The sequence below is a fragment of the Bubalus bubalis genome, chromosome 22 (genome assembly GCF_019923935.1).
Source record: "Bubalus bubalis isolate 160015118507 breed Murrah chromosome 22, NDDB_SH_1, whole genome shotgun sequence".
Classification (NCBI taxonomy): domain Eukaryota; kingdom Metazoa; phylum Chordata; class Mammalia; order Artiodactyla; family Bovidae; genus Bubalus; species Bubalus bubalis.
In genome coordinates, this window is record NC_059178.1 from 40,979,851 (window position 1) to 41,006,589 (window position 26,739).

At 36.5% G+C, this 26,739-nt stretch overlaps 1 protein-coding gene across 3 annotated transcripts in view; it reads right to left on the minus strand.

Annotated features, from left to right (window-relative positions):
* Positions 1–26,739, minus strand: part of RPRD1A (regulation of nuclear pre-mRNA domain containing 1A) — a 67,748-nt gene that overhangs the window by 26,149 nt on the left and 14,860 nt on the right. For 2 of the 3 annotated variants that reach the window (XM_006054975.3, XM_006054974.3), the window contains exons 2-6: positions 14,210–14,339; positions 11,297–11,403; positions 11,120–11,217; positions 8,412–8,538; positions 8,128–8,303 (exon numbers count right to left, since the gene is read on the minus strand). In XM_006054975.3, the coding sequence (XP_006055037.1) occupies positions 8,128–8,303; positions 8,412–8,538; positions 11,120–11,217; positions 11,297–11,403; positions 14,210–14,339 (638 nt within the window). Of the gene's footprint in view, positions 1–4,458; positions 6,740–8,127; positions 8,304–8,411; positions 8,539–11,119; positions 11,218–11,296; positions 11,404–14,209; positions 14,340–26,739 lie in introns of those variants that run through there. The other variant, XM_025273507.2, reaches the window with a different exon arrangement.

Here is a 26,739-nt window from a genome sequence, read left to right on the forward strand (position 1 = left end):
CATGTGTAAAAAGGGCAATGTATAAAAATGTCATACATGCTAATGCAATGACTGACCCCATCTTCCAAATCTTGTCAAGGGTTATTTCAGGAGGAACGAGACTTTAGGTGATATCTGTGCTTACCAATAGTTTCTAAACTATGAGGAGCATGTACTACTCATACAATCTTTTTTTAAAGAACTAATATTTATTGACCACTCAAGCTAGTTCTCTAGGTCAATGCCAGAATCATTCACACCATGGTTATCAATCTCATTTATCACTGATTCCTCTTACTCCTCTGATCCAGTTAACAAATTATGGTGATTCAATTGTTCCCCTCACCTTCCCATTCCTTTATTTTCTCATTGCTATCATCAATTATGGTTTAGGCCTTCATTACCCATAATATAAAATTTCCAGTAAAGTCCTATCTGGTCTCCCTATCGCAAATCTCTTGCCATTCTAATCCACTTGGCAACTGCAACCGGGTTTCCAAACACTGCTAATGCTACAAGTCTGCTCTGGCCTCTGGGCTGTTATAAACCAACCATCTGCTCAGCCAGCCATTCAGTGCCCTTCACAATTTGATTCCAACCTACTTTTCAATTTCATCTCATTCTTAATAATTCTCAGCTGCTACAGTAACAACAAATAATTGTAGCAGCTGTCAGTTATTGTGCACTTTACCACACCCAGGGTGCTAACTGCTTTATATGCATAAATTCCGTAATCACAATGCTTCTCTTGAAGGGTATGAGTAACTCATACTTACGAGTATGAGTTCTATTCCACAAAGGAGTTAACAAGCAGAGAGCAATTAGAGTTTAATTCCTCTTTTTACCTAAGTGAACAAACGTAGACGAGGACTATTAATTTGTAGCTACGGTTCTTCCACCAGGTAGCACTGTGATGCTTATAAATTCAGCACTTATGGATTGCTGAGTATTACTGTTCGTCATTCATGTTTTCTAATATATCGTTAAAGTGTTATTCTACTAAAGACAAAAAGTAAACTGGTAAAATAATTTTAAAATTCCAAAATGGTCTTTCATTTTTTTGTCAAAAATTCCCAACTGCAGTTCTAGAATCCACAGTCCTTTAACACAAAACCCCCTTTTAAAAAAGTATTGGGCTTATACTAATATGACTTAAAAATTAACTTATTTTCTGCTGAATATAATTTTTTTCAAAAACCTCAAATATCTTTAATCATTTTATCAAAGCATCATTCTAATTACAAGAGAAATCACAAATTTAAAATACAAAGAGTACATACTCCTTGCAAACTACATTTGTACTAGCATTCATTCATTCATTCATCATTTGATGGCCAACTATCATTTTACTCACTCAACAGAAACACCTGCCTACTAGGAGAAAAACTATTGCTCCAAACCCTTAAGATACAGCAATAAACATGAAAAATAAAGTTCTTCCTCTCATGGTACTCACATTCCAGTCAGGTACAGATATAAGTATATAATAAGGTTTTAAATTTCAAACAGTGGTTTAAGTTCCATGAAGAAAAAACAATGTATCAGCAATGTAATCAGGAGAAGGGTAGGTGGAATTTAATGAGACAAGGGTTCTAAGGAGGTGATATAGGAATGAAAAAAAAGGAACCAAGTTCCCAGGTGGTGCTAGTGGTAAAGAATCCACCTGCCAATGCAGGTTAGACATGAGATGTGGGTTTGATCCCTGGGCTGGGAAGATCCCCTGGAGGAGGGCAGGGTAAGCCACTCCAGTATTCTTGCCTGGAGAACCCCATGGACGGAGGAGCCTAGTAGGCTGCAGTCCACAGTGTCACACAGAGTCTGACACAACTGAAGCAACTTAGCACGTAACTAAAGATCAGGTGACTGCAGCCATGAAATTAAAAGACGCTTACTCCTTGGAAGGAAAATTATGACCAACCTAGATAGCATATTCAAAAGCAGAGACGTTACTTTGCCAACAAAGGTCTGTCTAGTCAAGGCTATGGTTTTTCCTGTGGTCATGTATGGATTTGAGAATTGGACTGTGAAGAAAGCTGAGCGCCGAAGAATTGATGCTTTTGAACTGTGGTGTTGGAGAAGATTCTTGAGAGTCCCTTGGACTGCAAGGAGATCCAACCAGTCCATTCTGAAGGAGATCAGCCCTGAGATTTCTTTGGAGGGGGATACTGCTGAAGCTGAAACTCCAGTACTTTGGCCACCTCATGCGAAGAGTTGACTCATTGGGAAAGACTCTGATGCTGGGAGGGATTGGGGGCAGGAGGAGAAGGGGACGACAGAGGATGAGATGGCTGGATGGCATCACTGACTCGATGGATGTGAGTCTGAGTGAACTCTGGGAGTTGGTGATGGACAGGGAGGCCTGGCGTGCCGCGATTCATGGGGTCGTGAAGAGTCGGACATGACTGAGCGACCGAACTGAACTGAACTGAAAGATCAGGAGACAGCACTACAGCCACTTTGTTAGCAACTGGCAAAGCAAAAGCCCTGCTGTGAAAACTTGCTTCATCTGCTTAAACTGATGCCTCTGAGATGGTTACAAGATGAGGTTAACAGAGACTCAAGACTAGTCATCTCACAGGCCATGTATGGAGTCTAAGATCCAGAAGTGTAATAGGAAGCATTAGAGAGTTTTACACGGGGGTCTGATGAGACCTGTTTTCCTCTTAAAAGTCCAATCTAGCTCCTGTGATGTAGAGAGTTAAGAGAGGGTGCAGGAAGCTCAGCTATTAAAACAACAGAGGCAACCGACAACAGTGTGGTCTGGTATGAGTTATGAAACATATATTACTTCTATTTAATTAGACACAAAGGTCTTCCATTTACATAACAAACTGAACTCCACTCCCTCCCCAAAAATCACTAAAATAATAAAACAAGCTATCAAGGCAGAAACCCACCAGGAAAAAGAAGGAACCAGAGTATAGAGATGTCCTGGAAGTTTTAGAAGAGAAAAAAATGAAAAAAGGGATAATGACCAAGGGTAATATAATTCATCCTGAGCAATTTTGGATGTTCTGAGGACTCTGAGGCACCAAGCTCCTTGAAATGTAATGATGGGCCTTGTTTTGACAATGAAGACCAAATAGATATATCTTGCCATCAATCTGTTAAAACTCATCCCATAGAGCTGACAGATGAGGGATAAGAAACAAAGCCAAAGACCTGCTTCTGAAGATCCGAGTCACACAGATAAGAGGTGAGGCACTGCTCTGAACACAGATGTCCTATGTTAGCTACTGAGCAAATCTGAACCATTTTGTCTAGAGAAAAGCCATGGCCCAGAAGAGAAGACCTATACAGATTAACGATTATCTGAGAATCATCAAAGACAATGACCTAATATAATCTTACTGAAAGTCTTTAACATGAATGAACAATTTCATCTTTAGGAATTTATCACAAGAGGTAAGTGAGTAAGGAGTTAATAAAAGAGATGTTCACTGGGAATTCCCTGGAAGTCCAGTGGCTAGGACTCAGTGCTTTCATTGCTGAGGACCTGGGTTCAATCCCTGGTCAGGGAACTAAGATTCCACAAGCCCTGCAGTATGGCCAGAAAAAAAAATGTCCACTGCAATACTGTTTATAGTATCAAACAAATGTAAACAATTAGTCATAAAGAACATATAGCTATGATATATCCGTATGTTAAGAAAATAGTCACATGATAAGATGCATATATCACATGAAAAGGATAACACACAAAATACATGGACCCAATACATAAGGCTAATAAGCCTTTGCTTATGTAGCTTTTTTTCCCATGATGAAAACAGCTTACTGGAATAGTTATTAAAAATAATTAAAAGATTTCATAATCCTTGAAAAATGGATATATTAACCATAGCAAAGTTTTAAACTTGATATTTCAGTCTCAAAAAAAATCTAATTAAGACACTAGTAACATTTGCTTCTTTAAAAAAAATTCATATAGCTCCATCTTATTAATTTTAAATTTAAATGAAATCAGTATGATTTCAATGGAAAGATAAAGTATAAAGAAATAAAGATTTCATAAACAGTTCTTCATATTCTTACTACTATGCCCTTGAATGATACTTGTAATTTGATAAATCAATAAAAAACAATCAAAAAGCTACATGCAAACACTTTTAGCATTTTAAAATGTTTAATCCTGCATCTTCAGTGATGTATATTTAAAATATTCTTATTTCCTATATTGAGAGATGTAAGTGTTTCTAATCACTAAATGTTGCAGGCAAAACAAAATTTACCTTTATGCATTTTTAAAAACAGGAAATTAAACTTTTTGGAAAGCAAAAAATTTTATAAAAGCAAGAACTCTTGAAAACGCCAAGTAAATTAAGAAATGTCTACTTAGGAAGATGTCATTTAAAATATTAGTTATAAATAAAGGCAAATACAAATAAGATAGTAAGAGGGAAGAAGAATTCATAAGCACAATAATCATTAGAAAAAAATTAGACAAGAAAAATAACTAAAATAAAAACAAAAATCTACCAAGTAATTAAATGTGTGTAAAATAGGCCAGTAGAATAGAAAAATGACTACATTCACAAATATACATGTATATACAGAAATATGACTGAAATTATATTTCACAATATAGCAAAACAGACCATCATTAAATGACTAATCATTAATCAGTGACAAGGGGACATTTACTATCACTTTCAAACAGTTAGTTATATCCCTATATCATACATATCATGAACAAAAAGTCCTAATGGATAACATTATTAGGGGAAAAAACTACAGAAAACTTGTATAGTATTTTTATAATTATGAAAATTGAGAAGGCAATCCTAACTATATCCAAAAAACCTAGAATTTATAAAGGCAAAGACAAATATTAATCTGTCATGGAACCATAAACCCAGAACCAAAGTTAAAGAGATACAGGAAACTGGCAGCAGAAATGAAGCGGCTAACAAATATTTTAAAATGACCAGGAGGCATGTGAGATCCTAAGTTTCCCCGACTGGGGAGTGAACACACACCCTCTGCATGGAAGGCTAAGTCTTAACCACTGGACCATCTGATTTTGCACTAGATATGCAAAAATTTTAAAGATCACTGACTTCAGTATTGGGTGAGGTTGTGCAGGAAAAGATGCACTCACACTTCAAGGAGTTGAAAAAATCAAAATCAACATTTAACCAGTCATTCTTCTTGACCCAGCTATTCTATTCTACTTCTGAGACTCAATCCTACAGATACATACTAGCACAACTAAACAAACCTGCAACAGGATGTCCTCTGTAATACCGGCTGTAATGCACAGAACTAATAAAAGCGCCTCAATGGGTACAATCTGACACCATGAGGGACAGACTTAAACAAACAATATTCACACCATGAATATTATTCCCTCATTTTAAAAAAGTAGGTAAATCTGAATATACTGATAAAAGACTGCAAAGGATAAACACTATCCTCTCTGACAGCTTTCATACCCTGACTTCTAAAACTTGGAACTATAATTTGATTCTCCTTTTAAGAGCCATCAAACCATGATTTCCAATTTTCTATGGAAGTCTACCAATTTAAAACTGATCAATGTATCACGAGATAAATAGGTTTTATAAAAGCCTGTTTTTTTAATACCATTTGTATCATGAAAAGAAAAGTTACCTGCTTTAATAACCAGCTATAGTTACAAGTTTAAAAAATGATTCATAATTTCCAAAAATTTTTTAAACACTTCATGTTTTCATTCATTACAAATGTTTTAATACTGGCTTCCTTAAGAAATATAAAATAGCCAATTCCTGAACCCATACTTTAAATTTATATCCCCTCTTCTAAGAGCAATTACGGACATGTTAATACCTGGTCAATCACACTTAATGTTCAAGGATGCCTGACAAGTGAAAACTCTGTGATGCTGATATGGTCTAAATCCTGACCTCTCAGTCTCAACTTCAAAGGGATGCCACCTATTTGGCACAAAACATGTCTAAAAAACTCAAATTTTTTTCACATCTTCTGACGAAAAAATCACCTAGCTATAAATGATAATTTACAAAGAGTGCTATGGAACAACTTCCTAGTTTATTAGAAATCTAAATATTTTTTACTTGTAAGAAACATCTTACATAATTTAGGTGGTTTATGATAACAAAAATCTAGTCATTCTAAAACACAACAAAAAAGTTCCTAGAACACCTTATTTTGAGAAAAGTGACTACCTCTGAGGGGGGAGGAAACAGAGACAGGGCTTTAGCTGCTGCTATAATCTTACACTGACACAAAAACTGGAAGCAAAATTTTTATTTTGGAGGCAGACTGCCTGGATTCTAAATGATTCACTACCTCTTTATGACCTTAAATTATTTAATCTCCTTTCATTTCCTTTATTTATAAAATTCGTTTAATAATGTTTCCTGCTACACAGGATTAAATCAGTTGATATACGTGAAGTGCTTAGAATAGTACCTGACATATGGTAAATTTCACTGCCATTATTATCATCAGCCTCACTACCTGTAATTGTCAGTCATGAAATCTGGCTTCCTGGAAGGCACTGGGATAAGAGGGGGTTAGGTCGGATGGGATCTGATCATTTTTCTAGACATTTCAAACATAAATGCTATTTTTGTAACCAGTGATATATAAACAGTTTAAGTGGGAAAGCAGTATGAAGTGGAATAATGAAGTTTCAGTCTTCAATTTTCAAAAACATGAGACAATTCAGGCTTTGGAGTTTGATATTTATTTTTAGCAGGAAGAATATGCTAAGGTTGATGACATCATTAGAAGATACGCCCATGTCCAATACCTGCAACAGAAGCTCAATAGAAGTTAAAAACACCATACCAAAGACTAAAGACAAAAATTACATGTCATTACTTACCCTTAATTCTGCTAACAGTAAAACAAGTAACAGTGTGTTTAAGGCTGAAGTTCCATCACAAGATCAAAAATTGGTAAGTTAATTATCAAACTTATTTTTTGGAAAATTCTATCTGTTCTATGTAAAACTGGGCAACCTCTCTAAAGGTGAGCAAAATGCCAACAACTATGTTTTGAGTGTGTAAGTGTGAGCAGAGGAGGGGCAGACTGAAAAGAGGTAATGCTACACAGTGCTGACAATACACGGTGGGAGAGTTCTGATGCTGGTACTTAGTCAACTGCAATCACAGGTAGAAATGGTAATCATCTTTGGCACAATTAGAGACTGCTGAAACAAGAACTAAACTCTAATAAATAAAAGCAACTTAACAGATGCAGCATCATAACATACCTAGAAATTTAAAGAGGACCGTCTTAAAAAAGGGATCCAGACATTAGAAATTCTATGTATTAGAAAAAGAAATTATTATAGCAGCAAACAATTTTAACAAGAACTAATCAAATTAAAAGATTCTGTTAAATAAAATCAAATCTGGTTCATTCCCTACCCCATTATAGCAGCAAACAATTTTAACAAGAACTAATCAAATTAAAAGATTCTGTTAAATAAAATCAAATCTGGTTCATTCCCTACCCCTGACAATGGTTACTCTGCTCAAAGGAAATTTGAGTTTCTTCTTTTAATCCCTGCACCTCCAGACTTTTTGTCAACAGTATCAATTATCATTCAATTTAAAGAAGCAATAACCTTCTACTTAAGGGGGTGTCCAACCCGAGAGTGGAGTAGAAATATGTTAAGATTCAAGAGTGGAATAATAAGGTAACCTGAAGACTACCTTCCTAAGCAAAAATAATAAACTGCTCAGGAATAGGGAAACTGGGGACCGGCATACCCATAACAAAAAGTCTTTATTTCTTAATCGTATACCCAAAAGACTGCATGTACTCAGAACAGGAATTAAGTCCAACCATAATTTACTGTAGCTAAGACCAGACTTTATGCTAACTGCTATTTTCCCATTATTTTTATTATTAAGCATAAGATGAATTACTATTACTGGAATTTCACATGAGTAATTTAAAAACACAACCAGTTTTTGCTCATTCCAAATCTCTAAATTTTCTTAGGCAGACTGATTTGGTTCAAGTAAAAAACCAATTAATGTAGCTTAATTGGAGTAGTTTACCTGGGCCATTGTCTAAAGGGGTCTATGTTCTGAAAGTGCAAAACGTGCAGGAATATTAAGCTATTTTAAAGTTCCTACCAAAAATAAATTTAACAAACAAGCACTAAATAAGGAAAAGGTTACGCACTTCCAATTTATGCTCTTTCTCTGCAAGGGCTTCCTTTTGACAACGAAGAAAATCTGCTAACATTCGAGTGAGCTGCTTCCTATCATCTATTTCAGCCGCCAACCTGCCGTTGTAGTCTGCCAGCAACATACAAGCATCCTCTACCATTTTAGAAAGTCTTTCTCCAGACTCTTTATCTAAGAAAAGCACAGGATAACAAAAGTATTACACAACAAAAACAATGCCATATGCTGTTTCCTTACCCTATCCCCATGAAAAGTTCAGATCCGACTTGCTCTTCTTACCTGTTATTTTATCTAGAAGGGATACTTCTTGAACTTCAACAGGCAAAGAAGCTATCCTTTGATGAACTGCTGCATCACCAGAAGCTGCATTTTCTAGATCTTGCAATGCTCTAACGAGATCTAGAGTCTAAAAAGTTATACAACTTTAGAACCAAAATTAGTAAAGCTTAAACAAATATAAAAGACTTAAAATTCATTCATATTCCTTAATCTGACTATTTGACTATTAAAATGATGTGATTCATCTGTAAGCCAAATATATACAGTGGTAAGACGGAAGGCAGGCTATAACTTCAACCTGGAGAATACAAGTTTTATGAATGACATATTCATTGTATTATCATTATACTAATACATAAGAATTTCTAGTATTAAATTAGATATAGGGGGGTGGAAAATACAAATCATCATCTATCATAACACAGAAGAGCCCTCCAAATTCCATCTCCCAATGAAGTAATTAAAGCATAAGAGAAATGCACTTTTGGAATATATATGTTCACATATGATACCTTCAATTATTCTACGGTTTTTTACTAAGATCATTAAAATATTACAAAGTTCCATATATCTGGTGACATATTTATATAATGCTTAATCAGCATTTTAACATCAATATTTTCGTTGCACTGTTTTCATACCAGCTATAATTAGGAGGGATGGGCAGTCTTTGCTGATATTTCATAATTCATAACATTCCTAAAATTATTCCAAAGAAAACTGAGTAAATTTTCTTTTTCCTAGTCTCCATTCCCATCTACATCCTTTTACATTTTTTCTTTTTTTCATCTCTAAGCCTAGATTCTGGAACACTAAGAAATTATACACATACATGAAAAGTGTAGGATATTATCAACTCTGTATATATTTAGATGACACTGACAGCCAGTTTCAAATTTTTCTTTAAGCTATCCCCTTACAAAAAGTTATTACTGGGGTCTAGCATACAGCAAATAATCAAACATGATTAGAATTAATGGAATCTAGTAAGAAATATACCATCCCCAGTGTGCTTTTAACTCACTATTGTTTTTAAAATCCAAATATTAAAAAAAAAAGTATTTTGTTATATTTCCCCACTACAATGAAAGTGAGCTTAAGAGCAATGACATGACAAGGAAGCTTGTTTCTCATGATGCCCCAAATAACTTACATCATTATTATTTTTTAATCAGATTTAGCAAGTTCTAAAATTTTCTAGATTTCTAAGAAGAAACCTGGCTTTATGGTTTTGACAATGTATGTGTGCTTTAATTACAAACTACTCTCATTACACCTTCACACTCCTACATGAAGAAAGCAAACGGAAACAACATTAGCCTAGGACTTCCTGACAGAAGAGAATGAAATGATTAGAGCCTATAAAGAGAAATCTTTGCCATTCTGAACCATTGAGAATTAAGCAATACAACTAACCAGAAAATGGTCATTATAAAGCCAAAAGCAATTGCACTGTATACAACAAGTACTAGGGAAGAGTCACGTCAGAAACTCCTACAAGTACAACTTAGGTTACTCTTTCATCAGGGAGAACCGGAAAGGGTCAGACCCTTTAACTAAAACTGGAATAAAATACTGTTCTTGGAGTGAGTTTCAGTCCAGGTCTCCAAGTCCATGGAGCACTTAAGTTTTTATCACTCTGTTGCTGCTACTGCTAAGTCACTTCAGTCGTGTCGGACTCTGTGCAACCCCAAAGATGGTAGCCCACCAGGCTCCTCTGTCCCTGGGATTCTCCAGGCAAGAATATTGGAGTGGGTTGCCATTTCCTCCTCCAATGCATGAAAGTGAAAAGTGAAAGTGAAGTCACTCAGTCATGTCAGACTCTTCGCAACCCCATGGACTGCAGCCCACCAGGCTCCTCCGTCCATGGGATTTTCCAGGCAAGAGTACTGGAGTGGGTTGCCATTGCCTTCTCCTTTTATTACTCTACAGGGTACTAATTCCTGCAAACCACATCTGCTTCCAAAGCTCAGCAGGAACCACATTCTGGCTCCCATACTGAGTTACGTTTCTGTACCATTTGTAGCCCATGAAGATATTTACCTTGTTTTAAGAGTATGGCTATGTCTTCATTTTCTCCTTTAAAATTCTATCTGTCCCTCCTATATGTTTGAAACATAGAAGGAGGAAGCTTTAAGACTCAATGCCCACATAATTAAGGTAAAAATGTCTTTTTGGAATCATCTGATGGTTAGAAAATGCTATACTCTACCAATCTGGGAGGACATGGAGTATTAAGATAATGATTCTAATTCATCTGATTTTACCATGGAACTACATGGTTCCATATGGTTACACAAAACTATATGAATATATACTTGTTAACTCTAACATGCATTTTTACACATTTAAAAGCAATAATATTTAAAAAGATTGTTTATCTCTATGCATGGAATTTTTAGCATACTTAAACAATAAAATAGTCTTACATTTTATTAAAAAAAAAAACTGTTGAAATGGTGGATATCTCACCAGATCTAATTATACCTAGCAATCAAATACTTTTATGTGAAATATAATTGCCTAATATACAACACACATTAAACATAAGTGGTTAATCAGAAAATAAGACTTATTCACATAGCTTGTTTCCTGTACCCAGAATTATAATAAGTCAATTTACAGAAATAAAATAGCAAAATTAGTAAAGCTTGATGGCTACATGAAATACTAGAAATATAACTCCCTCAACAGAGAAAAACTGCTACCTGTGGTGGTTCACTTGGAGATCCTAGAGAGGAACAGTTTTCATTCTCATCCACCTTTATCTGCTCATACGTTCGCTTCCTAGGCTTCTTGTCACCATCTGAGTTGAAAGAACATTTAACTTTTAATGAGAGAACACATTTCAATGAAGAGATAATGATAAAAGATTATATACTTACAAAGAGCTTGCTTAAGTTGTTCTAATACATCATTTTCATAAACAGACCTTTCTTCCCAAATAGATAGCACTCTTCCAAGGTGCTTCTTACAACTTTCATCAGTTTCACTAAAGAGAAGATAAAAACATTAACAGTAAAATGCACAGTGCCATTGCAAAGATAATGGTGATTTTAAATACAATGGTCACCCATTCCCTGAAAAAAGCTGCCCAAATGTTTACTAAGTTTCACTATGTGACCAGCAGTTCAAGGGTGAAGTGACCAAGACAGACATACTCTCTGCTTCCCTTAAAGAACTTAGAGACATACTATTAAGCAAAAAATTAAAAAAGAATGATGAAAGTGCTAGTACTGGTGACAAGGGGCTATCAAGAAAGTACCTCTAACCTAACGGGGGCTGAACATAAAGCTAAGAAGACTGCCAATAGGTGATTTTCAGGCTTATTTAATAAATATTTACTGATCAACGTATGGTCTCTGACAATGGAGGTACAAATGGAGCTTTAGGGCAGCTGTTATTTGTAAGAGCCACAAAAGAGAACAGAGCGTTCAAGATGGGTTTAACAGAGACATGGCCCAATTCAAGAGAGATAAGGAAAGGCATGGGAGGAAGAGTATTTGAAAAAATGATATATTTATTCTGAATTCTGAAGACTGGACACACAGAAGTGGGAAACAGCCTACTCCCAACCACTTCCCAGCACCTTCACCACTCCCACTGGAGACTGAACCACTATGATCTCGACTGGATTTTTGTAACAGCCTTTTCATTGGTCTCCCAGGCTCTACTCCTTCATCCTATTCTCTACTAAGGTAAATCATTTCATACTGCTCTCAGTCCTCTAAGAACCACTAATTATACCAAGGAAAAAAGCAAAGACTTATTTACCCTGGGCCACAAACTGGGCATGTTCTACTTCCTTGCTACCTCTTAGACCACATTTCCTAAATACAAATCTTGTTGATCCTCAAATATGCCCAGCACATGGCTGTCTCACTGTGTCTGCCTCGAGTTTTCTCTACCCAGGATCCTTTCCTGCTAGTCAAATGGCCCCTTTCATCCCTCCCTTCAGTCTCTGTTCCCCCAAACTGTCAATCCTTACCTCATGAAGTAAGTGTCATCACACTCTCGAGCTCCTTCCCTGCTTTATGTTTCTTCGTAGTACTTATCTCTTTTTTTTTTTTTTGACATTTTTAGATATATTCAGTTGTATTATTCTGTTATCCACTGAAATTTAAGCTCCACTAGAACAGAACTTTATAGTTCATTCACTATTGTATCCTTACTGACCAGCACAAAGTAGATGGTCAATAAATATTTTATGGAATTTTAGGAAGAGGCAATAAATAAAAAAAGCCCAAGCCAGAGAGAACTAAAAGTTCAGTTAACTTAAACTACATAAACTATAGTGTTTGGGGAGGCGGGGGGGAAGAAGAGGAGAAATGTGAGCAAGTCTGAAGAAGTAGACTGGGCCAGGGAAGGAACACCTGAAGCCTTACTCAGGACTTCAGACCTCACCTCTAGAGAAACGAGAACCACTCAAAGACAAAAGACTGTTATAGTCGGTTCTACAACTATGGCTACAGTTTCCTAGATGGATTAAACAACACTGGAGGCTACTGCAATTATTCAGAAATGACGTTATGGTAACTGGAATGACAGGAAGCCTAAGAACCAAGAGAACTATATGTACTATATGGGATAAAGCGAGTGAAGGAGAAAGGACAGTGTGATACATTATAAATAACGGTATCACAGAGAGTTCCCAATAACACCTAATTTCTCACAGGGGCATCAGGATAGATGAAGTTGCCATTCATCAAGAAAGTGAACCTAGAGAAGGATCAAGTTTGACAGGGAGGAAGGATATTGTGAATTCAATAAGAGACAGTTAAGTCTCAGATGTGTGGAAGCATACAACTAGAAATCAATAGGCAACTGGATATACCTACAAGACTAAAAGGAAAAACACTGGACTGGAACAAAGATTATTAGCTATTAGGGTGTGGATAATAACTAAATATATGAAATGTATGAAATCACCCAGAGGACTAGTAAAGAATATGACACCAGGAGGCCGTGGACTGAATTCTAAGAAACACCAGCACCTGAAAACATGGTAATAGACAGTATCTAAATTGAAGGATAAATAATATTAATTTAAGAAAGCAACATACAGCAGTGTTTCACACTCTGTAATTCTTGAAAAAAAAAAAAAAAAAAACATCTACTGTGACTAAACTTCAGGGCATGTGGTGAGTATATTTTCATTCTTAAATCATTCATTCAACACAGATCATCATTCACCACTGAATTCTACAAATCAGACTGATATAATTGCCTACCCCAATGTTTACCCAGTAATCTACCAAATATTTGCATATAATATTTGGAAATAAGCATTTTAAATGCACAGACTTCTACCTTCAGAATTTTTCTATAGCAACATTTTCAACAGGCTTGTGATTATTTTAAATATTCTGTATTAACAAAGCATTTAAAAATGTTGTGACACATACCCACACACCAGAAAACATTAAAATCATTATATGCAATACGACAGAAAGGGGTAAGTTTTTTCAGAAATACTAGTTGGAAGATTGATCATTATAAGCACACAAATTTTCAATTCAACACACTTATTCACTCTTAATAAACTTCATTTCAATATGGCAGTTGCTTTTGGTCACTAAAGAAACAGGTGAACTCCAAATGCCCACCTAAGCAAAACCTTTTCCTTCACACAGGTATTTAACACATTTATAAATGCCATCACTGGTAAGTCTTCTCAAATGAAAACTTCAAAGAAATACAACTTATTTTTTTATTTTAATGTCTTAAGACAAGTTTTAGCAAAAGGACATATTAGACATTTACAACAGATTACCTAGTACCCAAAACAATTATCATACCTTGAAACGTGCTTAAAAGCCTCCACTATAACTGGTGCAAAATCTTTTGTAAACTCTGGCCCCTTCCTTTTGCTGTTCTGAATGACATCATTAGCTAGGTAGAGAAAAGTAAGCTTCCTGTTCGGTTTGGCTGGAAAAAAAAACAACACAAACTAATTAAAATACACTCAACTTAACTGAGACACACTTCCTCTATACCTGAAATTAAGCAGTTTGAGAATTACAACAAACTTACTAGCCTTTGTATATTAGGTTCAACCCTAGCTTCTCATTCTACTGCTAAATTCAGCAAGTCTATATTCTTTAAGGGATAACTACTCTATTGTTTCTGAAGATCACTCACAGAAGAGAAAAAAGAGAACTCATGAGGCAGAGGTAGCCAATATTTCCTTACAGTTTTACTAAGTCATCTAAACCATTTATCTTTGATTGGTTATCTTATCATTAGTTACAAATTAAGTTGTATACATGGAAATCATCACATCTGTGTAAAAATGTATTTCTGTGACTATTCTGTACCAAATTTTATTAAAACTATTAAACACTACATGAAATACAGCCACTTAAAATAAGATGGTGATTGGTCATGTTATTAAAATGGTACCTTAAATCTTAACTGAATTTATGACTATTTTATTGACAATACATATAGTGATTTAAAAATCAATCATTAAGTTACCATGAAACAAAAGAGAACAAAATGTAAGACAGGTTGAAAGAGGCATTACTTCAATCAATTACAGATTTTTTCACTTACGAAATAAATATTTGTCAAGCTAACAGAGTAAATGTTAGAGAAACCAAGTAGACAAAGTTTAGATATCCTCCCATTTTGGATTACATGCCCTTAAATAACTGATTTATCTTGACAAAAATACGCCCCTACTCACAATATTCTGTGGGTACAATAACCAGAATACATTTTTACTGATTAAATGTTAAGTGGCATAAAAGTACTGAATATGACTTAAAATTCATATATATATATATATATGGAAAAATTAGTTGAACACAACCTCTTATACTATTTTCACAGTAGTATTTTACTAGAATTGGAATCATTCAAAGTTGTACAATTATATTCACGAACAGCATACTTTGTGACATCCACATTACGCTGGTGTAGGGGACTTACTCTAAGGACTGATAATCCAGTGTACTATTCACGTGGGCCACTTTATTGGATTTAAGGCAAATATTTGGCCAGATAGCATTTAGTCCTCAAGATATGAGTACTTAATATAAAATTTAAGCCACTTTTGAGTTCACATTTTTCTTTTAGAGACTGTAAAATATTGAGTCACCACTGATTAGACCTTACAAACCTGTAGTGCCCATTGACTGCATAACCTGGTTTGCCTGTCTAAAGTTGCAGTCTACCAATTACTGGGCTTTTGAAAGTTGCTGGCACAGAATAAAGATAAAGGGAGAGATGGTAATAACAGAGACCAACTTCTAATTCTTCTGGCTCTTGTCTGGTCAGCTAAACCACAGAGGACAACTGATTAAGATACCAAGATCCTTTCCTATGAAGATTATAATAGTAAATTTCCAGTATTCAACCTTATCTTTAAAAAAAAAAATCCTAACCTTTGCCCACAGAAAACCTCACACAAACAAAAGGCCTTATTTAATCTAAATATTAAAAGTATTAATCCAAGTATTTGCATTCTTGACATCAAAAAGAATTTAAATACTCAAATTTGTTCTTAGCACTTTAATATATATATAAAACCTAATTTAATCCAAATAATGTAAAGTATCATTATTATTTGCATTTGGCAGTTGAACAAAAATAGACATCAAAAAGGTTATCTGCCCGCCGTAAATTAGCCAGGAAGGGATCAGTCATGATTTGAATTCCTAAAGTCCAACTCCAAAGCATTTCCTCTTAACATTAACAACTGGACTATGCCTCCTGTCATAAATGAAAGTGGGTATGACTTTTTGAGAAGATTTAACAGCAACTCAACCAAAATGTTTCAGAATGTTAACAGTATTATTCACAACAGCTAAAAGGTGAAATAATCCAAGTGTCTGTCAATAGAGGAATGGATAAGCAAAACGTGATATATAAATACGAATAGACTACTACTCGGTGTGAAAAAGAAAGAACATTCTGACACGAGCTACAATGCTCAGACAGTAAAGAATACACCTGCAGTGAGTGAGACCTGGGTTCCATCCCTGAGATGGGATGATCCCCTGGAGGAGGGCATGGCAACCCACTCCAGTATTCTTGCCTGGAGAATCCCCATGGACAGTGGAGCCTGGCAGGCTACAGTCCATGGGGTCACAAAGAGTCAAACATGACTGAGCGACCAAGCACACACAGTGCACGTTATGTTAAGTGAACAAGCCTGCCACAAAAAGACATACACTGTATGATCGCATTTATATCAGGTACTTAGAATAGTCAAATTCATAGACAAAGTAGAACGGTGGCTGTCAGGGGCTAAGAAGAGGGAGATACAGAGAATTACTGTTTAATGGGGATAGAGTTCCAATTTTATAAGAGGAAAAGAGTTCTAGAGATGTATGTTAATGACAGTTACACAACAGTATAAATATACTTAATACCACTAAAACTTCACACTTAAAAATGATTAAAGTGTTCAATTTTATGTTTATTTTACCACAAAAATTTTAAAGTATATATTTTACAATTTTTAAAATTTGTGAGTGACTAATCTCTTGAAAATAATTCAGAATCATTTTCTGCAATGTACACTAAAGAAAAAATTTACAAGATTTCAACATACATTTCCCAGTATATTCCAAAGGATGAACTCTGTACCAGGAGCACAACTTTATAGTATGGGGTCCAAATACCAAGACATTATTTTCATTTTTTCCCTGGTGGAAACCACACCAAAATATGAGAACTACCTAGAAACTGCCATAAATTATACCCTTCTCCAAATTTTCAGGGGGAAAAAAATGTACTGCCATTTAAAACTTTACGTAGAACAAATAATAAACTAATGGAACAAATTACTTGCTTACAATAAGCAATTCCCAGAAGAAATCACATTATTTTCAAATGAATTTTTTTATAAATTGTAAATAACAGATCCATAAATTGTTTCTAAAACACACAAAGCTAACAACAGGGCAAACAAGCCATTTCATAATTTCTTAAAGAACTCTATTGGCAACAGAATATAAGGCTAAATAATGGGTCAGACCTAATCAATTCCTATGGTTTTACCGTTCATAGGGCTCCCTGTAAAGACACCAATTTTCCCAATCTTCCATTCAGTTTAACTCATGTTTATTTAATATTTGCTGTGTGCCATGCTGAGTTTAGACCAAAAATAATCTTTCCTGTTCAATCAGGACTTTGCAACATAAAAACTGGCACAAGATAGGTCATGTGACTATGTGAGTTCATTTTTTAAAATTCTCTCTCCACTGATACATGACACCAACACTGACAGCAACCATAAACTCAGTATTCTATCGCAGTCAGTCTACCCACTCCAGTATTCCGGCCTGGAGAAACCCATGGACTGTATAGTCCATGGGGTGGCAGAGTCGGATCTGACCGGGTGCCTTTCACCTCACTTCACTTAGTCTGTGTGCCCCACTATGTTTGCACCAGTGAAGCATAAGCCGAATAAGGACCAGTCAACATACTGTGAGAAATCATTTTCTTACATCTCACCTCACCAAACAAAATTTTAAGCTCCTGTAGGTACTAAGCATAAAGCTTCCCAGGTGGCACAGTTCAGTTCAGTTGCTCTGTCGGGTCTGACTCTTTGCAATCCCATGGACTGTAGCATGCCAGGTTGCCCTGTCCATCACCAACTCCCGCAGTTTGCCCAAACTCATGTCCATCAAGTCAGTGATGCTATCCAACCATCTCATCCTCTATCGTCCCCTTCTCCTCCTGCCTTCAATCTTTCCTAGCATCAGGGTCTTTTCAAATAAGTCAGTTCTTTGCATCAGGTGGCCAAAGTATTAAGAGTTTCAGCTTCAGCATTAGTCCTTCGAATGAATATTCAGGACTGATTTCCTCTAGGATGGCCTGGTTGGATCTCCTTGCAGTCCAAGGGACTCTCAAGAGTCTTCTCCAACACCACAGTTCAAAAGCATCAATTCTTTGGTGCTCAGCTTTCTTTATAGTCCAACTCTCACATCCATACATGACTACTGGAAAAACCATAGCTTTGACTAGATGGACCTTTGTTTGCAAAGTAACGTCTCTGCTTTTTAATATGCTGTCTAGGTTGGTCATAGCCTTTCTTCCAAGGAGCAAGAGTCTTTTAATTTCATGGCTGCAGTCACTTCTGCAGTGATTTTTGGAGCCCAAAAAAGAAAATCTCTCACTGTTTCCATTGTTTCCCCATCTATTTGCCATAAAGTGATGGGACCGGATGTCATGATGTTAAGTTTTTTAAATGTTGAGTTTTAAGTCAACTTTTTGACTCTCCTCTTTCACTTTTATCAAGACTCTTTAGTTCTTCTTTGCTTTCTGCTATAAGGGTGGTATTATCTGCATATCTGAGGTTATTGATATTTCTCCTGGCAATCTTGATTCCAGCTTGTGCTTCATCCAGCCTGGCATTCCCCATGATGCAGGTGGCACAGTGGAAAAGAATTCATGGAGATGCAGGAGACATGCGTTTGATCACTAGGTCAGAAAGATCCCTCGGAGAAGGAAATGGCAACCCAGTCCAGTATTCCTACTTTTAAAATCCCAAGGAGAGAGGAGCCTGGTGGGCTACAGTCTATGGGGTGCAGAGAGTTGGATGTGACTGAGCATGTGTGCGCACACACACAGGTACTAAGCATAGCCCTTTGTCCAGGGCCCTTGTATATGAATAGGTACATCAAAACAAATAATAATTAAATTCTGAGAGCTAATCTGTGAAAACATAGTATTACCTAAAAAGTTGAGCTGCTGCTGCTAAGTCACTTCAGTCATGTCCGACTTTGTGTGACCCCACAGACGGCAGCCCACCAGGCTCCCCCGTCCCTGGGATTCTCCAGGCAAGAACACTGGAGTGGGTTGCCATTTCCTTCTCCAATGCAGGAAAGTGAAAAGTGAAAGTGAAGACGCTCAGTCGTATCCGACCCTCAGCAACCCCACGGACTGCAGCCTTCCAGGCTCCTCCATCCATGGGATTTTCCAGGCAAGAGTACTGGAGTGGGGTGCCATACACCTTAAAAAAGGGCAAAGCAAGTTCAGTTCATCACACAAGTAAGAAATAGTTACACAGTAATTCACAAAGAGGGCTTTCCTGGTGGCTCAGTGGTAAAGAATGTGCCTGTCAAAGCAGGAGACACAGGTTTGATCCCTGATCCAGAAGATCCCACAAGCCTCAAAGCAACTAAGCCCGAGCACCACAGCTACGAGCCTGGGAGCCGCAACTACTCCTGGGCCCAAGTGCTGCAACCACTGAAGCACTTACCGGGGAACCCATGCTCTGCAATAAGAGAAGCCACCACAATGAGAAGTCCAAGCACAGCAACTACAGTCCAAGCTACAGCAAGCCCCTGCTTGCTGCAACTAGAGAAAAGCCTGCATGGCAATGAAGACCCAGCATAGCCGACAAAAATACATTTTAAAAATCATAAAAAAAAAAAACCCACAAACAATTCAAAAAAAATATCAGTTACAAAGCTTCAAAAAGATGAGACCAGGCTATTAAATTAAGAAAAAGAAACAAACCTATTCAAAGGATTACAGAAATGACATCTAGTCTAATTCATAATGAATTCAAAATCTAGTTTTACTTCTTCATAATCAGCTAGGATAATGGTAAGATCATTACTTATTTTCTTACACTGTTCAGACCACATGCCTACTTGCTTTGATATGATACAGAATATTATAATCTAATTTAATCACCGTTTTATGGAGACTGAAATTTACAACCACAGTAGATGATAATGCTGATAAACACAATAATTAGCTAAAAACATTTTTTTGTTATCTATAAACGTTAAGAATTTTCTTTCTAAGAGACGTCTTCTATATAGAGAAGCAGCAAAAAAAATTAATAAAAAAATATTACATACACATGCATGTATACATATACACACAAAATAATGAGTATCAGTGCAATTCTTACAGAAGGAAATAAGAAAACCCATTATCTTGAAACAAAAATCTACTAAAGATGTACTAATTGTTGGACAGCCTCACTTATTTCCGAGATAAACTGATTCACAGACCAGAAAACATGTTCATATGGATGGCTAGGTGGTTATAAGGCAGAAGTTACTTAGTAATATTCTTTGCCACAGAAAATGCAAAACCAGCAGGTGATTCTTGAATGGATTCTATCTATCCCAGATGGGACAAAGAGTTCAGTCAGACACAGATGGCTGCTTCTTAACAGGTGAGGTGGGTGAAAAATGGATAGCGCCGGCGTATTCCTGTATCACTGCCAGGATGCTTCAGACTTTTGGTAGCCCATGCCTTGCTTAAAATCCTTCCAAGATTTTCTATTGTTCTCCAGATACATTTTAAATCCTTAACACAACCAAAGGCCCAGAAAGATCTAACTCCACCTCAACACTATTCCTTCTTCAAGCCCGAACTTCCTGGACTCCTACTCCTGCTTTAGACCTCAGTGAAACGGGTTCCTCTGGTTTTTCTGACCACCCACCACACACTGGTGAGGCAATCCTGATATGCTGTCATGCCACCTCATACTTTTCCTATGGAGCATTTATTCCAACCATTTAACTGTTTTTATTTAATCTTGTGCTTCCCAACTAATTCCATCGAAGTAACAATTGCCAGGCTCATCCACCAATCTATGGAATCAAGCCCAGCAGCTAAGTCATAATTTACTCAACATTCACTAAATCAATAAATTTTGGGCTAAACCTTTATGTCTGTAATTATTTGTTCTACTAACTTAGCTTCTGGTCTTAACCTCACCCTGAAAGCTGAAAGGGGAATGCAATTACACTATTCTCAGAAACCTCAACTTCAAATTCACATTACGAAAAGAAGAACTTTCTTACAGATACAGCTACTCTTTATTTTCAATGTATTCAGTTCAAATATTTTCCTTTCCCCTTCCTCCATTCTAGAGTTCCTGCAAATCATAACCCCACAGAAAAATAAGCAAACAGTGTGAATGGGAAGGTCAAAGAACTACAAATGTTAATCAATTAAAGCCATCAAGACCAAAGTCTGACACTAAAGTTGGCAAGATTATGAGTTAAGATTATCCTCTTTAAATACCTTCAAACATGATTAAAATTTAAATTAGTGTGAATTTTTACAAAAATAATTTGGCAATACCTATGAAAAATGTAAATGCACAAATCCCTTCACCCTGCAAATTTCCCTTTTAGGACTTTATCTTGTGGTATCTTCTCATAAATGCACAAAAAACCATGAAGGATATTCACCAAACAACACAAAACAAAATTAGATAAATCATGATATATTCATATAATCCATAGTCTACAGCTATTAAAAACTGAAATAGATTTATATACAAATATAGAAAGATATCTAAGACATATTATTGAATTAAACATATGCACACACACAGTAGATAGCTTTACTTTGGGGGAAGATCAAGAATCTAAAGGGGATTCAGAATTACCAAAACAGAACTGTCATAACAGGGAAACACTTGAGCTATATATTAAATGATGCACGTGAGCCACATACTGAAAAGGGCTCCTGAGTAGTGTGGACTTGCTGCTCTTTCAAAGCACAAACTCCACCCAAGACCACTGTACCACTATAAAAGACAATGCAAACTGGAAAAGATCTAAAGAATACATGTCACATTGTTTGTTCACATTATGCATATAGAGTGGAACTGAAACTAAAACTTTTTTGGCCTACTAAAAATAATATCTTTAAAATAATACTAAGTTTCTTAAGACCTAGGCACTATTCTAAAAGTTAATTACATATCTCTTTTAATCTTCAAAACAACCCTACACAGAGTAATTATCCCCATTTACCAATGAAATAAGTGTTGAAGTAATTAAATGCACTCAGAAATGCACTAAAATCAATCAACACCTACTACAATCCCTAAATAATATTTTATTAACAAAAGCAGGAACTACATAAGATGAGCCTGTAACATCTTGTCATGATACAAAGTAAGAAGTCTATTTTAAAACCTACCAGAGTTGTATCCAAAGGACATAGGCAACACTCCAGGATACGGCCATTGACCAAAGAATATCAAAAAGATGACTCGATGGTCTGAAACATAATCATCTAAAAATCTGTAAGTTCATAAAAAATACTTTAAAAAAGTGGTTGCTATTCAGTTGACAAAGGGGGGGAAATGAGCCATTTAGCCTCTTTTTCCTGTGTGAACTGTATTCCAGAGTCAGTGGTTGATGAAGGGAAGTTCTTATACACAAATGCTCAAATTTCAGATGCTCAGAATCACTTAGAGGGCCTGTTACTACGCAGATAACTGGTTCCTACTGACACAGTTTCTGAGATAGATCTGGGACAGGACCCAAGAATTTGCATTTTCAACAAATACTCAGGTGATACTGATTCTGCAGAGGCCCATGTTTTTGAGAACCACTGTTAGAAAAGAACTCTGGATAATAAACACAGAAAGAATGAAATAATTAAAAATCCATAATTTTGCAACTCCTGATAGAGAGTCTAACCAACTACCATCACAAGCTGCTAAAGCACTTGGAGAAAGGTGATGGTGCATGTGTGCGTGCGCCCAGTCACGTTTGAGCTTTGCGGTCCCAGGACTATAGCCCGCCAGGCTCCTCTGTCCATGGGATGAATAGTGGAGTGGGTTGCCATTTCTTCCTCCAGGGGATCTTTCCGACCCAGAGATCAAATCCACATCTCCTGAGTCTCCTGCATTAGCAGGTGGATTCTTTACCACTGCTCCATCTGGGAAGCCTGTGAAAGGTGATAGGGAACTTTATAACATATCCACAATGGTAACAACTAAATCTCCTGATCAATCTCACTTTTAAACAGAAAACAAACTTGACATTAGATATCTCTTAATGTGGTGCAGCAAGAAGTGCATAAAACAGGCAATAAAGTATTCTTTGAGAATGACACCATAAGGATGAAATCAGTCAAATGCCTAAGGAGGGAAATTATACAGTCCAACTGATAATCTCAACAAATAAACTGCATGAAAAAATGTGTGTGGGGGAGGAAACACAAATTTAAGAGACCTATTCACCAAATATCATCATAAATGGACCTTGTTGGATTCTGTTCTGAACATTAACTACAAAAAGACATTTTTCAGGGAATCTAGGATACTGAACATGAACTAGGATCAAAAAAACCTTTTTTATTTTTTTAAGTCAACAAAGTTAACTTTGTTAGGTGTGACAGAGCTCTTATTATACTAAAATTTTAACATAAAGCTTACTTTATCAATTATAAATATATGTAAATGGTCTGAAGTCTAGGTTTTGCTTTAAAAAAAAAATATGGGAAAAAAGTATCAGGGTAGGGAAGATTTAAGGAGATGAAATTAGAAAGATATAACATTAATAATGCTGAAGCTGGATGATGGGTTCACTGAAGTTCAAAATCTTATTGTCTCCTACTTCTGTATATAATTTTGTCTATCATAAACAGTTAAAAATCTAAGTAAAGTTGGAGTGTAAAAAATGAAATCTTTCATCTCCACCCCCTTATCATGAATGAGCTCATTATTATAGTGTATCCTTTTCACACCATTAACTGTGCCTTTGCAAATACCATATACTCATTCACATGTCCACAGATACCCAACAGAGGATGTTTTTCTTCAATAAGATCACACTATACATAATGTTTTGCAGTTTTTTCACACTTTAAATATCCAAAGCATTTTTGTATTCATAAACAGATCTGTCACCAAACTCTTTAGGAGCCTCATTCCTTTTAATAACTACTTAGTTGATGCTTTTTAACTGTGGTGTTGGAGAAGACTCTTGAGAGTCCCTTGGACTGCAAGGAGATCCAACCAGTCCATCCTGAAGGAGACCAGTCCTGGGTATTCATTGAAAGGACTGATGCTGAGACTGAAACTCCAATACTTTAGCCAACTGATGCGAAGAACTGACTCATTTGAAAAGACCCCGATGCTGGGAAAGATTGAAGGCAGGAGGAGCAGGAGACAAGAGAGGTTAAGATGGTTGGATGGCATTACCGACACGATGAACATAAGTTTGAGTAGACTCCGGGAGTTGGTGATGGACAGGAAGCGTGGCGTGCTGCAGTCCATGTGGTCGCAAAGAGTTGGACACAACTGAGTGACTCAACTGTAGTCACGTGACACATATATATGTTGTTTCAAATCTTTAATATCTTCTATCTTTGTAAACCTGAGCAAGTATGTCTACAGGATAGATTCTAACAGGCAGAGGTAATAGGTTAAAAGGCATGTTGTTTAAATTTTGACAGACATTGTCAGGCTGCCCACCAAAGAGGGCAACTGCTTGAACTCCTAACCACATAAAAATGTTCATTTCTCTACATCATCAACATACTACTATTACTATTTAAGATCTCTGCCAATCTCCCCAGAGTAAAATGATTGTGTTTTTATTTGTAATTCCCTATATACTACTAAAACTGATTTATTTATTTTCCTTCTTTTGTAAATTGCCTATTCAGATCATATTCCCCATTTTTCTACTGAGCTGTTTATTATCAAAACTCCCAAGAGCATTTTATATGTTATAAATATTAGCTTTTTCCTATTTTAGGTAGTGCAAATATTTTCTCTGAACCTGTTACTTAAAACTGAAACTTGGTATTTTCTGCATTCAGGGATTTTATACTTTTATGTGTTCAAATCTATTTCCTATATGACTCATGGCCTATACTTTATTCATGATCCAAAACTAGAAATTATAAATATATATTTTTTCTTAGATGACTCTATAGTTGAATCTTTTCAGTGCTGTATCTGTAATTCAACTGAATTAATTTCATATATGATATTAGTTAGGAATCTAAGAATTACTTGTTAATATCCTCTTTGGCCTTCCCAGGTGACGTTAGTGGTAAAGAACCTGCCTGCCAATGCAGGAGACTTAAGACATGCAGGTTCAATCCCTGGGTCAGGAAGATCCTCTGGAGGAGGGCATGGCAACCTACTCCAATATTCTTGCCCCGAGAATCCCCATGAACAGATGGCAGGCTATAGTCATAGAGTCATAAAGAGCTGGATACAAATGAAGCAACTCAGCACACAGCACATCCTATCTCTTATCCCATGAATTTCAGGCGTCTAATTCGCCAAATGCCCACATAAAATAGGCCTCACTAATCTCCACTCTGTGTCTTCCATATATATTATTCCTGTACCAATAACATACTCGGCTCATTCCATGTCTTTACAGTCTCCATGGATACTGAGAAGGGCATACTATTTCTATTACTGTTTTCCAGTCAAAACTGTCAAAATTCTCAAGACAAAAACTGCCATGGCTCTTCCTGCACATTCATGTTTTCCAAAGATTTACAGAATTAGAGTTAAATTTCTCACAGACTGCTCTGAACTTACAGATTAATGTGAGGGTAACTGACCTCTTTGCAAGCAAGTTTACTTAGCAGTTTTACCTACTATTGTATTTTAAAACACATACAATAAAGGCATGCTTTAAAGCAATAAAAAGCAAAAGTGCCTGGCATACAGCTACATTAAAATAAACTTATTAAAATACTTAACACAACACATAAACCTGAAAATATCCTATAATACCAAAGACAAGAAAATATTGGTAGAAAACACTAGTCTCAGAGTAACAAATAACGTGTCCTAATTCCAATATAAAGACCAATTTGTAGGAGACTTCGGCTTCTGAGAAAATAGAGCAGACATACGTTCTTCTGCTGCTGCTAAATCGCTTCAGTTGTGTCCGACTAGGTGCGACCCCAGAGACGGCAGCCCACCAGGCTTCCCCGTCCCTGGGATTCTCCAGGCAAGAACACTGGAGTGGGCTGCCATTTCCTTCTCCAATGCATGAAAGTGAAAAGTGAAAGTGAAGTCGCTCAGTCGTGTCCGACTCTAGTGACCCCATGCACTGCAGCCCACCAGGCTCCTCCGTCCATGGGATTTTCCAGGCAAAAGTACTGTAGTGGGATGCCATTGCCTTCTCCTACGTTCTTCTAGTCCTCCTCCAAGTAAAACTACAAATCCTGGACATCATAAATAAACCAAACACAGGAGAAAAAAAAGAAGGCAGACTGGCTAGACACCTTGGGAGTTCAACACAAGGTATGTTCCCAGAGTTTTCATTTTTGCCTCAGATATCTCAGATTCAAAGCTGACAAGGCCAGCAACCCAGAAGTCTAACAGGTGCAGATATAAAACCCCCCAACAGAAGCTTTCTCGCTCTAGTCAAAGGAGTAGGAAAAGGGCAGCCTAAAAAGACAAAACTTCTAGAAAATAACCTACATACTCCAACCAAACACACTACAGAAAGGAAAAGAAAACAGAATCAGTGGCCCCACTCACACCCACACCAGTAAAGCCTGTAATGTGGAGCATAACACCTCTCCAGAGTGGTGTCAGAGACAGCAGAGTAGAGAGCCTGGGCTT